The 16,702-nt window shown below is 37.8% G+C and overlaps 2 protein-coding genes across 8 annotated transcripts; both read right to left on the bottom strand.

The window, feature by feature from the left end:
- Positions 1–484: 484 nt before the first annotated feature.
- Positions 485–9,020, bottom strand: LOC116253504 (uncharacterized). Of its 2 annotated transcripts, XM_031628337.2 has the most exons (5): positions 8,687–9,011; positions 6,639–6,692; positions 4,891–4,994; positions 2,373–2,411; positions 485–1,242 (listed from the first exon to the last, which is right to left on the bottom strand). In XM_031628337.2, exons 1-5 carry the CDS (start codon positions 8,763–8,765, stop codon positions 1,108–1,110), a joined length of 411 nt encoding a protein of 136 aa, XP_031484197.1. In that variant the 5' UTR covers positions 8,766–9,011; the 3' UTR covers positions 485–1,107. The 2 variants fall into 2 exon arrangements, with proteins under 2 accessions (XP_031484197.1, XP_031484198.1); XM_031628338.2 differs by lacking the exon at positions 2,373–2,411 and having other exon boundaries at positions 8,687–9,020.
- A 2,031-nt stretch (positions 9,021–11,051) lies between these two features.
- LOC116252357 (uncharacterized protein At4g19900-like) lies at positions 11,052–13,772 on the bottom strand. Of its 6 annotated transcripts, none has more exons than XM_031626558.2 (3): positions 11,640–13,772; positions 11,466–11,533; positions 11,052–11,363 (listed from the first exon to the last, which is right to left on the bottom strand). In XM_031626558.2, the coding sequence occupies exon 1, from the start codon at positions 13,407–13,409 to the stop codon at positions 11,892–11,894; it is 1,518 nt and encodes a 505-aa protein (XP_031482418.1). In that variant the 5' UTR covers positions 13,410–13,772; the 3' UTR covers positions 11,052–11,363; positions 11,466–11,533; positions 11,640–11,891. The 6 variants fall into 6 exon arrangements, with proteins under 6 accessions (XP_031482418.1, XP_049933213.1, XP_049933214.1 ...); XM_050077256.1 differs by having other exon boundaries at positions 11,052–11,358; XM_050077257.1 differs by having other exon boundaries at positions 11,466–11,530.
- Positions 13,773–16,702: the final 2,930 nt, after the last annotated feature.

Raw genomic sequence — 16,702 nt, 5'->3', positions numbered from 1 at the left:
CTAATGGAAACCCACTCTTTGATGGGATTGTCCTTACTACTATAAATACAAATGAGAGTGAAGGATGGAAGAGATGAAAACTGATTTGTCAACGTCCCCCTTTTAAAGGTAATTGAAAAGGGAACTACTTGGAAAAGAAGGTAACAGAAAATGACTCAACACTAACGACAACATTTACCGTGGCTGCATTTGTCGACTTCCAAACTTAACAACTCCAAAGAAAAAAGACAACTAAGTTCGGTGGACGAAAGACTCCGTGGACGGAGGTGTCAATTTTTTCTTTTTTAATTCATTTGACAAAATAAAATTCGTTGAACTTTTCATGTGATGAGAAGCCGAACAAGACTAATAAAAGAATAGGGTAACATGTGTCTTTCAGAAAATGCAAGGTACTTCATGCAAAACGGTGATGCCAACAGACCCTTTCTATGACAGAACAGAACATATTGCTGCTAAATACCCGAAAGGAGTCCCACTAAGCTAGTTTGAATCCACTTGGTATTTATTGCAAACCATTTCAATGAGAAACGCAAAAGTACAACGTGTATTGACTTCATGGTCCATTGCAACATGACACGAACAGAAAAATTCTTAAATCTAATACATGGGTTGCAATCAATACAGTTAAGAGTGCAGGGTCTGATTTTGCTTCGTCTGAGAAGACGCTTGATTAACCATGTGAACGTAGATATCCGCCTACCATATTATGTCTCATTCCTATAAATTTCACGTATACACATGCAGGCACGCATATGCACCATAAATGTTCCAACTAAATGACTGAAAGAAAAGAATCTAACTAAAATTGGGGAAAAAAAATACTCGATTTCTCTCGTTAGCCATTGGGCTTCCACCAAGTTTATCTCAAGGAGGAAGCCTGTTAAGTAGTCTGGTTCTTGAAGGGGTCCTTTGTCATCTCCCTTCCCCCTTCCCCCCAGAAAAATGGTTTGTCGTACTCATGTTATATACTACTGACAGATGAGATTGCCGTTCACCACTCACCTTTAGAAACAAAAATTCTCCAGTCAAAGTGAATTTGGATCCTCTACATGCTAGACAGATACTGAGATACAAAATTGGCTCCACATTAGATGCGTATGATACTCTTCATGCAGATGTACATGGAAGATCCTCGGAAGACCTTGGTGGATCGACCAATGATTGCTGTGGCTTACTCTCCAAACAGGGTTTGGGTGGCCTGTTTGGATGAACCTGACTAACTATTTCTGAGGAAACACTGAACTGCACAAAAAAAAAAGAAGAAAAAGATAAAAAGTGTAAAGCACAAATGCAAGTTTCAGATTAAAGAATGAGACTGAAAGCAAAAATGTAACAAACGGGTAGGCGACTCAAAGCTCAAGCTAATGGGCAGTAACATTGAAGTACTTTTATTTAAGCCTCCCATAAGTATGATGACTTGGGTATCAGCACAAAAGTAAGCCGTTGGCCAAATAACCAGGTGGCACAAAAGGCAACCAACAAACTCGGATAAGACAGTGAACTTGGGGGGATGAAAGTACCTCCAGTGAAGGAATTTAGCCTAGTATTTAACAAAACTTGGTTTGCACAATCAAGAATAGCCAAAGTTCTAGGTGCATTTAACTGACTGGAAGAAAATAGATTAAGTTCTAACTTCTATACAACTGATTGGGAAGAAATATACTTGAATATTCCATCACAGATTTTGCTTTTCATCTTCTTCTATATGCCATTGCTTTTAGCTGAGTTAAATACTTCTTGTGCTTTGAGGCTAAAGATTGCTTTAGATTTTCTTATAAAGACACCAAAAAAACAATTCCAGAGTACTTTGGTACAGCGAAATGCAGTATAGTTAATGTGGTCAAGGTTAGGGGTTGACAAAATCAGGATTCGGGGTTGATAAAAATGCAATAGTTTCTTCATCATTTTGAATAGTATTTTACCAAACTTGGGAATCATCAGTGGCCTTAGTTAAAAATTTCAATTTGTTTACTTGTACATTTATATATAATATTTATATAACCTATCTATTTGTATGTACTTGCCCATATATACACATGAATAGCATGCCTCATTCTTTTTAAATGTTTTATTTCTCATGTGATCATATTGGTCAGTTGAGGCATTGAAATTAGTGTAACATCGCCAAAGTGCAGCCAAAAGCAAAAAATCTCGTACCTATCCCATCTGTAAAGGATAGTGTCTACATGTGGCCAAGATTAATTTTACCCCAACCCAAAGGCTAAGGCCAGATCAAATGGTTAAAATTTGCAAGACTGAACTCTCTAGCTCTTACAACAAGTACCAGCTTTAAGAAATCCAGATTGAGAAAGGTGCAACTTCACAAAATATTGATCGGAATACAATTGTAAGCACGACAGAAAGTAACTTACCCTGAAAGCACATCCCGCAACACAGGCATTAAAGCATTCCTGATTAAAGAAAAATGCACAAAGAAAGTCTGGTTCATGTCATGGCTTAACCAGAATAGAATGCATAAGAAGAAACACAGATATCTTTGCAATCAGCAAATCTCCAACATTGCATCTATCTGTTTGCTGCAAACAGTTTCATATGTACTGAAAATGGTCACAGAAACAAACCCCTATTAACACACAGAATGCTGCATTAAGCAAATTCAAAGCATTTAAAACTTTAAAATACACAGTTGCATTTTAAATTCTGGTATTCCTAATTAAAGCTTGGCTGTAGCTACTGAAGCTGGACAGAAAAACTTCAAGAATGCGATTGGGGCACTAAAGGTCCTCCTCAAACAGTATAAATACTCTGGGGATTCCATTATCTAAGTTTTTCTCAGGCATTAATCAGAAATTATGCTTTCGTTGCAAAAATCTCAAGAAAACTAGAGTTCAAAGAAATAAAAAATATATAAAATTATTGAGAAAATTATGGGTGTAAAACCTACTAATTTTCTTACAAAAACCTTAATAAAATTTGAAACGGTTATTAAAATTTTAAAGAAACCTAAAAAATTAAAATATATTAAAAACAACTATGAAAAATCTCTTTGCACTGTTGCAATATTTTTTTGTGATATTTTCAAGATATCATGATAAATTCCGTTTTTTCATCTTGCCTGCTTTTACTGTTTTTATCCCACTATCTTGAAAATATCTGAGTAGGTCAAAACAAGGATGTAATGAGCCTGACAATATGTTGACTGTGTTCTAGTGATGTATAGAACTGCACTCAAATGACCAAGCATTGACCAATCTAACACTATGTTAATGACACCAGTTGGCACTCCCATAGGAGCCACCAAAGGACATACATCCAGAACAGATGGGAATCCCCAGTAGGCAAGGCCACTTCCGTTCTATATAACTCTTCAACTAATTTATTGAATAATCACGGTTCAAGCCTCGATGGATTTTCACACCACAAATGCAGCTAAAAGCCTAAAACCAACTATCAATACTACTTAATTACTGTAGATAAGTTTTGTCAACAAAAACCAATATAAGGAGATAGCAAATATAGTAAAAGAACTACAACTTCAAAAGTCCAAGAGAGACTACTCCAAATTTCTAAAAAACAAATGAATAAACCATCAAAATCATTCTAAAGCGAGCACTGAAAACCAAAAAAGTCAGCTATAACACTAAAGACTGCCATCCTCTGTGGATACAATCACAACTCAAGTTCAGTTCTTTGGCTACTGAGACTCTCCAAAGATGAGTTTGGCTTAACTGGGATACCTTGTGAGAATGGGCATCTATTCCTCATGGTAAAGATGAATGACGAAAGAAAAGATGAAAAGACAAAAGAATATAATAGGAAGGGAAGAAATGAGAGAAGGGTAGGGATGTACATGAGCTGAGATGGGCCAGCTCGAGCTCAGCTCAAGTCTCAAAACTCACGGCTTGAGGTCAAGTTGACTAACTCGAGCTCAGCTCAGCTTGTGCTTAATAAGGCTAGAACTCAGCTCGGCTAAGCTTGAGCCATTCCATTTGAAAGTGAAAACGAAGGAACGCGAACTTTGTGCCTACCTTTTGTAAATCACAAGGCATGCCCACTGAAACAACTTCTTTTTCTTTACATTTGACAATAAAGTGAAATATCTTTTACTTATTCTCTTTCCACGAGTACCACAAGCTTGAAGGAGTTTAACCGAACCAAGCCTACCTAGCTTGAGCTCAACTCGTGTATTTAAGCAAGTTTATTTCTGAACTCAATCTCAACTCGCTTATTAAATGAGTTGAGCTCGAGTCAAGCTTAACCGAGTGAATCCGGGTCGAGACTGAGCCGTTGAACATACCTAGAGAAGGGAAAGGGAGGATCAATTCAAGAGTCAATGCCTCCATCTGAATTTGTTAGTGTGCACAACAAAAGTGCTTCTTTAAATTTTAAAATGAATCCTTCCTTATCACGAGATAAGAGGAGAGTCATAGTGATCATTTTCTCGAACTTGATCTTCTCAAGATTTACAAGTTACAACTTCTTCCCACTTTTGATGGGTCATATTAACTTATCAATTTTATCACTATTTAACTACACTTGGTAATTGTTGCCAAAATGGGGACAAACAATTTACACAGATTCTCATTAAGATCTGAAAGAAATAACACCCGCAGCTGAATACAGACAATAAAGTCGTCTTTTTGGTCACTCTTACATCCTAAAAAACAAACAAAGGCATGGGTGTGGAGCCTTTTCTTAAGGGTTACCCTAGAATCTTCATTTATTCACAGATTAATTCCCTCTAAAATAATTGAACATGGTCATTTGTCTGATCTCAGTCTTCAAGGACCAAACATCATACAAGGTAATGAACTTCATCAAGTTGAAGATAAACAGGAACAATATTTTGATGACATATTGGTCCCAAAAAATTCAAGAAAATAAATTTAAATCTGAAGTTAGCTTTATAAGGGAGGGAAAAGAAAGAACCGTTGAGTAATTTTCTGCCCCTGGAGATCGATCAATGTAAGCACTCCACTGATGGTCCTTCAAAACTGGATCTTTATAGCAAATCTCATTACATTCCCCCAAGCCTAAAAATGAAACAGATAGTTTAGGGGTACAAAACTATAAGATTCACTGGTGGAAAACCTGATAAAATATAGAAAATAAAAGAAATTAGTTATGCATATTTGTGCATGTGTGCCTCACACATATACAATCCCACCCAATAGGAACAAACCTTTAATTGTGCAATAAAAAAAATCATAATTTAATAAGAGGAGTTAGTGTTAGAATTTCAGAAGTGAAAGAGAAAAGATTAAAGCTTATGACATCATAAACATCAAAAAAATTATGCATGTTTGGATAAATGAACTGGTCAGAAGTCCTTCGAGCTGCCAAGTGACTTGTTTAATAATTTGTGAGAATATTTAAGTTAAAATTTTTTAGAAAGTATAGTTTACAAGAATATAATGTGCAGCATTTACCAGGAAACATGATGTGATGCATTTCACACAAACTTGACTTCAAATGACTGTTCAATATTCACAGAAATGTTTAACAAAAGCAACTATTTGTGGTGTCACTTCAGGTGACTGGTAATTAAGCTGAACAAGATCAGTTACATGCAATTGCCTCCTCTAACCAGTCGTCAAGCCCCATACTCAAAATCCAATTTTATTTTGGGAGAAATGTCAACCTGTCAGGATAGAGCCTAAGCTCAAATTTACTAAGGTAGCTTTTAGAAGCAGAGTTTGTCTATTTTGCTCGTCTCTTGCATTTCAGCTTAGCTGGTTTAATTGTTGAATAGGAGCACTAATCATCAGAGCCCATGATGGCATGGTGGCACCACTTCATACATATATATACCATACTGGCCATTTTGAAAATGGCTAGAATACCTTTTATACATAAACATGTGTGCATATGTATTACGTAGACATCCGCACATCAACCAAATACAACTTGTCTTCATTTATTTATTTGCAATGCATGTAATTTTTGGCAAGCATATAAAGAATTTACTTTACAAAAAAAAAATGTGTTCCAGTACACAACCTGGTTCGTTGCAAAACATATTTTACTCCCTTGTCATCCAATCTAACCTGATGTGAGTTCTCCTATTGTGCTTATAAATGTCCTAGCTGCTCGTGGTCTTTTCTTTGTGAGACCTAGCCATGCCATGGCTACTGACAGCAGAGCAAGTTATGTCAACAACCATTAATACAGTAAGGATGAGAGGAGAACCTTGGGTTTGTGACTTTTCTTGTTTCACTGCCTCTTCACCTCATGGGCTTCTCTGACTTATATTTACACCTTGAATCAGCTTTCCAGTATTGACAGAAAGCAAGGAGGTAAACTTACACATTAACTGAAAGGGCTAAAGAGTAAAGACAAGTGTGATATATGCTTTTGTAACTTTGTTAACTTGTTTACATCGTTATATACTTGTTCAGTTATCCTAGTTAATAGAGTTGCAATGTGTCTTTTTCTCTATTTACTTATTTATGCAGCTTTAGTGTTGCCTGAGTATTCAACCAATGCAAGAAAATGACAATACAACAGTTGCCAAATTATTTTTTATCGAAACATTAGAAAACCGCAAAACAGTTGAAAGAAGAGCAACTATAAACCAAAAGCTACACTAAATTGATACCGAACCTGAAACCTTGCATGCTGCAAAGATATATATCAACCATTTCAAGCCAATGATACTTTAACAAGTAAAGACTTACAGTCCTCCCATGTATCTCCATCAGCATCACAGCCCTTTTTGCAAAACACTCTCCCTACAAGAACCTAAAATGGATTATTAAAACTACAATCCAATGGTAACATGTACTACAAATAAGGATATAATAAGCAAAAAAGCATTGCATTATCTATTGCAGCTAAAAATGTGAAATGATACATCATAACAACTACCAACAGGTAGGATCTAAAAGAGGCAGGAAAAGGATCCACATGACCAAGGTTTGGTTGTACTAGCATTTCTATAAGCAGAGATTAGGTCATAAGAAATAAGATCTAGTCAGTCCATAAAATTCTACGCCTTACAAATAGATCTTCATGATTGAAATATGTCTTTGAAATATAAGAACCCAATAATCAAGGAACTCATAAATCTTAGGTTGCTCAAATTCTTTATTGTAGTATTGTTGTCACTAACAGGGCTATCAAACATCAACACCTTCTTCTTGCATTATCACCATAATCTAGTTTGTTGCTTCATACGTCGGAAATCTTCTTGCTTATCTTCCAGTGGAACTACCATATACGATTAAGTGCCGGTGTGAGGGCAACCCACCTACCTCCTTTAGATCAAGATGGGATGGCTATCTGAGTACTAGTGGGAACTCAAAAGGGCCATATTTAGATATGGATCATCCAGGCCAAGATGAAACAAATTGGCCCATATCATTGCCAACCCCTTTGATTCATTCTAGCAGCCTGGCAGGCTAGATTGACCACCTCATGACTTCATAACATGGCTGTACAACCTTCCACCCACCGCTGTTATCACTGCTTTCCCCTTTTATAGTGAAGATTTATAAAACCTTGACTTACATTTTTTTTGCAGTATCCCCTTAGGTATGTTGTTATTTGATTAGGTACTTATTTGCTGAAGCATATTATCATGACTACAGAAGGAATAAACGACATTCTGAATGCCTCTTATTGATGTTTCTGTAAGAAGCATACGAACAACTATTTTCTATGCCACAGTATTTCATAGTTATATATTAAACTGTCCCCTTTTCATGATCAAAAAATCGCTTGTGGAATGTGATGAATTTGATTTACTTGACTGAGCTGTTTGTGTGGATCAGGCATGTCCTTTCCCTTGGAATGGCAGGAGTTTATTATAAGACCTTTCATATTATAGTGCAGGGTAACATACTCAATGTAAAAAGGAGACATCTTGCTTGCTGAATTTGGGTTCCCAGTTCACCATGTGAACTTTGATAAACGATTGCTATAACGTGCTAGGGTTGTTTTCCATTGAAATTCTAGACTATGATGAACTCAATAGAAACTGGGCACGGGATATAACTATCTGAGGCTCGACGCCTTCTTGATTGCACTGTCAACTCCAAAAGAAACTTTCATATTCCTTCCAGAGATTTCCCCAAACTACGTGTGCATTACCACCCTACAGAAGCTAACCCTGCGTTCGTGTACCGATGGTCGCATAAAATTGTCTCAATTGGTCACCTCGCTCTTTCAGATGCATTATACTGCTGCAACTACAATTCTGCATCCCAAAATCATTTTTCTTCAGCTACGATTTTTGTCACATTCCCAACCCCGATTTCATCCTAAAAAACGAATGTAAAATTTCATAGGAAAGGATTGAACAACTGATGAAAAACCAATTACCATACTTGAATGGCACACCACCAACATTTCTCGTATTTCCAAATATTGACTGCCTAATAATACAGAGCCTCGAAGAAATGAAATGAATGAATGGCCGCATTAAACGCCATCATGAACATAATAACTTTATCACAGAATTGGACAATTTCAGCTGGAAGATCAAGCAGCTAAGGTCACCCCAGGCTCCTGTCCACGTTTCAGAAATGGGCGACATAACAACAAGGAAAAGAAAAATTGCAGAAAGAAAACCCCAATCCAACTTATAGGAGCTTGAGAATGGAAGGTATCAGCGTTACGTTAACTATGAACTAAAATATGCCAATCGATCATTTTGTGCGTGTCAGCAATCGTGCGTGAGAGAGAGAGAGAGAGAGAGAGAGAGAGAGAGAGAGAGAGAGATTACAGGGAATCTGCATAAGTGCGGCGTACTTGTGAGTGCATTGGTTGCCACAGGGGGACGACCACTGCTGGGGAAACATCATCCTCCACCTTGATCGATTCTTCTGGTCCTTCTCTTCGTAGCGAGGGAGAGAAAGAGAGAGAGAGACTATGAAGCAGATGCCGGCACGGGTGGACCGACCGGCCAAAAATGGAATGGGTCAATCACCATGAGAGCCACAGACCATGGCGGAGGGCCGAGGCGAGGCGGATGAAGTGCCGCACATGGTGGCTGGACCCAAGTCGGATGTAAGTCCGTCAAAAACGCGTCTAACCTCGTTGGGGTCAAACCATCCAAGCCATAGAGGGCTCCCCATTGAAACCAGGACCAAGAAAAACTTTTGAGTTTTTTCAGCACGTCTGGTGATCAGTTAGGAAACCATCAACAGATGCTATAATTTTCTTAGAAAGTTTTCCATATTTACAATCACAGTATTAACCATTGAGACATATCCACCCCTATCTTCTCGCTATCATCAAAACCATTCAATTTTAGTAAAACCATCTTCAACTAACTCTTAGATAATAATTTTTCAGGTAAACAATGTTTTTGTTCTACTACTATGAAAACATATTCCATACGTTAAAGTAAAATGGGAAGAATATCAAGTCTCAATCATGTCATTTGCATGTTTAATGAGTGACATAACATCCTTCTTATGTGGTGCAAGATTGTTGGGAGTTAGGCACCCAACTCTTTATTTCCAAAATTTTATGGAGGGAGGAGAGGGATGATACCTAGAAAGCGAAGCCTTTTTTATCCTTGCCCTCCAAGGTTCAAGGTCTGTTTCAATTTATAGTAGTTGTAGCGCCATCGTTTGCAGTATAAAAGCATAGTACCCATAAGAATCTGACGATGTATTGTTAACATGTCGCCCGGTTCTATTAGCTATACTACTTCCCTTCAGACATTTCCCCAAAAAAAAAAAGGAATAATGACATGTACAAAAGGAACATAATGCAAGATATAAAATGACCCAAAGCCAATGGGTCCTAAGAAGGTGGACATAAAACCCATTCTTTATAACCTTATAGTAATTGTAGATCGTGAGCCGCCAACATGGTAAAGACAATCAGTAACTAAATTTGTCTTAAAAAATTAAAATTTTTAAGGAATGAACTTGCCAATTGCAATTATGTAAGGTGAGATCTGTCAAATGTCTCTAAATCAGGGATGAACTTGAAAGTATCTCCACGAAACTTGCAGAAAATGTCACAACTCATTGGAAGAAGATTCAGAAGAAGAAACGACGATCAGTTGCAAGCTTTGTCCACAAATCATAATCATACATTTATTGACACTATAGTTTCCCTATAAGATTTCTGAGCAAATGCAATCTTAGTTAACTTTTATCAACGAAGTGTTTAACTTGGAATCTCTGCATTCTAAGGTTGCAGATTTTATGATATATAAAATTTCTACCTTGTATACCTCTAGAATGCGAACTATGTTTGCATCATAATATTTAACAACCGAAAGGGAATTAACATTTCATGTATGGAACGCAATTCTACGGCTGAAAGAATGGATTCTAATGGAATAAAATGAAAGTTTGTCTATCTGCAAGATTTAAATAAATTTTGATTCAATTAAATAAGCTGGGAGTTAGGCTCTCTAGCATTGCGCCGTGATACGCCTAAAAGTTGTCCACAAATTCAAAATTTGTATTTCTGTTGTAACTTTCTTTATTTTTTTCCTTATTAGAATTTAATTTATCCACGCCACTTTTCACAATGTGTTGATTTTAAAAATATGTCAATACAGCATACAAGGCTCTTTCCTCACAGGCGGCTAGCCACTCGTGACAACTCTCACTGTCTGAGATACCAACATTCTTCGATTTCCGTAGAAAACTTCATTGAGACAAATGGGCATTTTATCCATTAAAGTTCCAGACGTAAGCCATTAAAAGCTGAGAAGCCAAAGACTGAAGCAATTATGATTTCTCACTTTGGCAATTTCAGCTGGCGGAACAAGGAATGGATGCTCAAGACAACATATGACGCAAGCTGGTAGATAGGGATGGAGATCTTTTCTGATCTAACATACATGTAAAACTGATAAGCATTGATCAACAGATCGGCTCCACCTAACTCCAGCTTACAATTCAACCCCCAAAAAGTGAAGCGTTAGTTTCATTGACCATTTGCGTAGCAATTCCGGGTAAGAATCAATAATTTCCAGAACCCCAGAGGTTGAAATTACAGAAAGAAGATGCTCAGAAAACTCCATCATTTTGGGCAGTTGCCACTAATTCCATAAGTACAAGAACAGATATAGAAAACTTGGAATAAAACATGAGATGTGGCATTGGATTGTGAAGAGAGTATTGGAAAAAATGTCCTTTTATATCAATCCAGATTGTCATTCACATTAACCAAAGTAGAGCCCTTGGGCAACTGTCTTCCCTCTTAAGACTATAAACACAGGACATCATGTGATGAAAACAGCTAGTTGGGAGCAGATCACAGGGAAACACTCTTCAAAGCCCATTCAGTTAGAGCACGAGAAAACAACTTCCCTTCCCAGAGCGGCTGGTAATGAAAAGGCAAGTGTGACAAGCAGGTACAGAATGTGACAACTGACGCATGTACAGAACGTGACGAGCTGAGGACAAGGTGAAACTCATGACTTGCCTATACTGCGGGAAAAAAGAGAACCAAAATGCGAAAAAAGATTTAATCAACCAAAGAAAATGAAAAAAAGAACAGTAACTGATTGATGAAAATTCTGAACACTCCACCTGTTTTAATTGGTAATGACAAGACCTATGAATGAGAACAATCATTCTACAGTTCATCTCTCAACCTGCTGCAAGTTTTATGTTGTTAAGAACTTATATTATGATCTATGATCTAATCATATTACAACTTACAAGCTACCGAAATTGAAGGGAGGTAGAGAGGGAGAGAGTTACCATGGAGTCGTGAAAGGATGAGGATCTTTTTCCCCTTCTGATCACAACCAACCAACCAAATTAAAAAATAAAAAAAGAGCAGGAAGGGTCCAACATGACCACCTTATCCTTCCATGGCCGGCAGATTGGAAGAGATACTATTACACAACTGCGACAGGATGAGGATCCTTTTCCTCTTCCTCCTGATTTCACTATTCACACAACCACCAACCAAATAAACAAGCGAACAGGAAAGCTACAACCATGACCGCCTTATCCTTCCATGGCCGGCAGATTGGGGAAAGAGGTATTATTGCATAACACACAAAAACTGGACATCAAGTGAGAGACGACGCTGCCATCTTCAACCTGAAGCCCGCCGCTGTGCCTGTTCCAAAGGTGAACGGCGAAGCTATCCTTCTTGATCCTGCCGAGTTTAGCCAACACCCACTTGAATTGGTGTTTATCCCTCGGCCCGTGGAAGAGGCACCGGACTTTACTCCAATCGACGGGATAGAAGGCGATCGGCGGCATCACAGAGAACTCAAAACCGGGCCTTCCGCTGACCCTCGATACAACCCTCGAGACCAAGTAAGGCCCATTGTGACCCCACTTGTTCCCATCAAAGGTCAGAGCAAATTCCTCGATGAATTTGTAAACGAGAGGATGGTTCTTGTCGAAGATCATCACTGCATTGTTCAATCTGCTCCATCTCCCGGTCCCCTCGTCACGGGTCTGTGCTCCGAGGGTGTTCCTAAGGCCGGCGAAGCTCTTCACCACGACGACATCGGCGTCGATGTAAGCGCCCCCGTACTTGTACAGAAGGGCGAGCCTAAGCAAATTGGAGAGGTTCTGACCTAAGGGCACCTCGCCTGGGTCGACATTCCCCTTTCTCAATTTCTCAAACCAAACCTCCGCGGAGGTGCTCTCGAAGAGGAAGTCAAGGTCGGGAGAGGCAGCCATGACCCTATAGCCTCTGCTCCAAAAGGGCCTCAAGAGCTTGTACCCTCTCCTGGAATCCATTTCTTTGGAGGCTATCAACAAGCAAGCCTCTGGGTTAGACTTGAAGAGGCTCTCTATGGCGAAGACCCCTCTGTCACCAAAATTCGCTAGCGAAGATATCCACGTCATGAAGACACGGAGCTCACAGGGATGACGGCTCGCACCAGATGATGATGATGATGATGAAGAAGAGGAAGTCGTGTTGCCAACAACACCGTCACCACCTGCGCCATCGAAGAACTCTTGCACTCTCGCAGAGAATTGACTCGAGAGTTTACTGGTCCGCAGAATCTTGAACTTGGTCCTGTTCATTCTGAACCATCTCAGCCGCTGGCGCGACGAAGAGTTCAATGGTGGAACCATGGCGTCATGCTTGTGTAATAGCTGAAGAGTTTCGCGCGTTCTTGATAGTGGTGCTTCTTCCTTGACGGCGTACATAATAGAAGATGGTAGAGACGAGGAGGAAGAAGACGACGACGGGGAAGAAGAAGAGGAGGAGGAGGAGGAGGAAGATAAGGATTCTCCGAACTCAACGACTACTGCATTCTGCGGCAAGTGGCGGTCGCGATCCAGGATGGGCTTAAGGGGAAAAGGGATTTGGAAGCAGAAGATGGATAGTGCATTGCAGGTGAGCAGCAGGAAGAAGAAGAGAGCGACCAAAGCGGAGGGGATAACTAAAAACGGAGAGACGAACCTTTTCGTGAAAGACGCTGCTGCAATCGCGTACCTATAAGAAGATGATGAAGGAGGAGGAGAACTCATTATGATCTTCAGGAATCTACTTAACATCTGACCATTTTGGTTCTCTCAGTCCAGCGATGCTAGGAAGAAGAGGAAGCGGAGATGCAGGAGCTGCAGAGATGTAGCAGCCACAGGGAGTTTTTTCCCCTCTGCGGAACGCGGCAAAACCGAAAATCATCTCCTCTCCGTCTCCCTTTCCCTCTTATGGCGTAGAGAGAGAATATTTTCTTTTCGAAAATGCCCACCTCCCGCCCTTTCCCTCCATCTCCGGGAAACAACCAACTCGTATCGTTTTGATGATACGAAAAACGATTCGTATCTGGTAGATCAAAGCTTTAAAAAATTTTACCAACAAAACTTGATTTTTAGCTATAACTATACTTTAAGAGGCATATCATAACTGGTCAAGTATGCAATTTCGTAGAAGGTATGTCATCAGTTTGATTATTGTTAATATTATTCTTCTGAATTGAAAACAGTCGGATCATGACAGATGTCTTATTCCACTCAGATGTCGACATATCCGATAACCTCGAAGACAGAGAAAATAGAAAGGCCTTAATGTCGACATATCCGATAACCTCAAAGACAGAGAAAATGAAAAGGTCTTTTAAGTCTTTTTTTTTGAGTTGTAAGTTGTTAACCTTCTACTCAAAACAAACATTGAATGCTGTCAACATTTATCATTCCCCTACACAACACGGTAAACCATCTGTATCGGATCGGATGAATCGGATGAATCGGCTGAATCGGGCTGTTGGAAATGGGTTCAAAAACGCGCCTATACTTTTGGCTACAAGGAGAAAAAAGACCAATAATTGGACATCTCCAAGCTTGCTTTTTTTTTTTCATATAAAAGTAATTTTTCACCCGTAGAATGCATGAACATAATGTGGCTAAAGATTTTCGACGTATATATAAATGTATAATTTATGTATATATATATATATATTATAATTGAAGAATATGTTAAGAGATTTTACACAGGGCTTCAAAAGAAATTCGTTCAAAAGACAAGCTGTTCGTGCATGACGTACAATAATTGAGCTTGGAATCGAGTTGCTCGTGATTTTTTTTTTTTCAACTGTTTGTGCTGAATGGAGTGATAAAAGGTGTCATGAGACAAATTGTCTTATCCACACGGCCGAGGCATTTTAATTTTACACTTCTGTGGACTGGATTATCTTCACCTCGTACCTGGAAGGAAGGAAGATGCCATGGATTTCATCGGGATAAGTTTTTGGATGAGATGTTTTGTCTCGGCTCTTCAAACACGCACCTCAATGGATGAGCTTAAACATGACAGCTAGAACCCTTTAACTGGTTTACAGGTCATACTCTCATGCATACTCAACGGTGACAAAAAAATCACAAAAACGGCACCTTACAAAACTTATAATATATATATATATATATATATATATATATATATATATATATATGATAGAATTCTAACTTTAGATTAAAGTCTGGTTTTTTTATGTTTTTTGGGAAAAAACTCTAATATAAACACAATTTCAATGCTAAAGAACAAACTATCATATTAACAATGTATATGTTTCACGATCATCAAATGCGTATATATTTAAAGGGTTGTTTGGCAATTTTTAAAGGGTTGTTTGGTAGCAGAAAGTGTCTCGTGGGTGTGCCTCAATCAATGAACAATAGAACTATAGATTTATGATTTTGGTCCAATCATTGAGCTTAGTGTTAAATGAAACTGTATCAATCTTTGAAGCAAATTCATGAAATACTTACCAAGTTTCTCCACTACTAAATAACTCCAAAGGGCCTAATATGCTTTTGCTTTTTTCTTGGATGCCGAAACTAAGAAGTCCTTTCCAAATGTTATTGGTGACAATAGTAAAATGTTTTATAAGTCACTCAATTTCGATAGTACATTGATGCAATCAAACACCCAATTAAGTGTACACATTCAACCAAATTTAAGTCGTTTTCTACTTTCTCTTAATTATAACCATAAGAGGTTGTTTGGCCGTTGGAACACTTTGCAAATATTTCATAAAGGTACCTTAAGAATTAGAGTAAATTCATGCAATACTATAACTAGGTATCTATGAATATGCTCTAATCTTTGAGATAGATTCACGGAATATTCACATGGTGTTCCAACAGCCAATGACTTCTAAAGGCATGTTTGTTTGCATGAACAAAGTATTTCTAACATGATTTTGAAGTCGGTTTCAATTGTTTGTTTCAACAAGCAAAAGTTGACTTTTCAATGGTTTGAATGCAATTATTTGATATAAAAAAAAATCTTGATCAATTGTTTTAGAACATTGACCCTACAAAAAAACTTTTATCCAAGCACACCCATATACATGTTTGATTATCTATATAAAATTATTTACATGCTCTTTAAATTGTATGATTACATAAATGCATCAAGTATAAATTGTTCATAACTTTAACCGAGTGATATGCCTTTGTAGTGATGATATTTGCTTCTCATATAGGCAAAGATGAATTTGAAGGTGGCCTCACTGACTTACTACCAAATATCTTTTCAAGTCGGCAACTCAACTTGTCAAATAACATTTATATACCATATACCTATGAACATGAAGAAAATATGCTAGTTTTTTTGGCAAAATTGCTCAACACTATATGAAACTTAGAGCTAATACTTATAGTGATTTCATCATGTATGTCTGGTCTGAGTTTGTAGTGATTCATATCTGACCAAATTGATAAAAAAAAACAGATATGAATGTGTATATATATCGAATTTCCAATCAGATTTGGATAAACATAAATATATGATTGGAATTGGATTCAGATTCAAAACAATTTTAGTTTGAAACAAATACCATATACCCAACACCCTTACATTTTGAACATTGACGATATTTGGTTCAAAGTTAAGATTCGCACTGTTAAATCAGATTTGATATTTGGATTCAGATATGACTTTGCTTCGTTTATATTCAAATCTAAATTCGAATATACATGTATAAATGAAAGAGCATACATGCTTAATAGTATATCCGATTTGAATATGATCCTTTAGCATCCCTAAGCAAAAACAACAGAAAGAAAACAAAAACAAATCCTATGTGAAAAACAACAAAACACATAAACAACAAGTAAAAATAAGAAAAACTCTGAAAAAATCACACCTACGAGGTAATGCCTCTTCCTAGAAGAAAGAGGAACTTCTTTAAGATAGAAATGATAGAGCTGGCCCTTTTCCACAAAGGAAGCAATTATTGATTGAAAGGCAACTGACACATAATTTGTATATAAAACTATGTAAATGTACGTACTGTATAGAATTTAAAGGACATTTTTATCATTTTGTCTTCCAAACATGCACAATG

This window comes from Nymphaea colorata, chromosome 4 (assembly GCF_008831285.2).
Source record: "Nymphaea colorata isolate Beijing-Zhang1983 chromosome 4, ASM883128v2, whole genome shotgun sequence".
NCBI classification, from domain to species: Eukaryota; Viridiplantae; Streptophyta; class Magnoliopsida; order Nymphaeales; family Nymphaeaceae; genus Nymphaea; species Nymphaea colorata.
The sequence above is the reverse complement of the archived record's forward strand: the minus strand, read 5'-3'. Positions and strand labels throughout refer to the sequence as shown.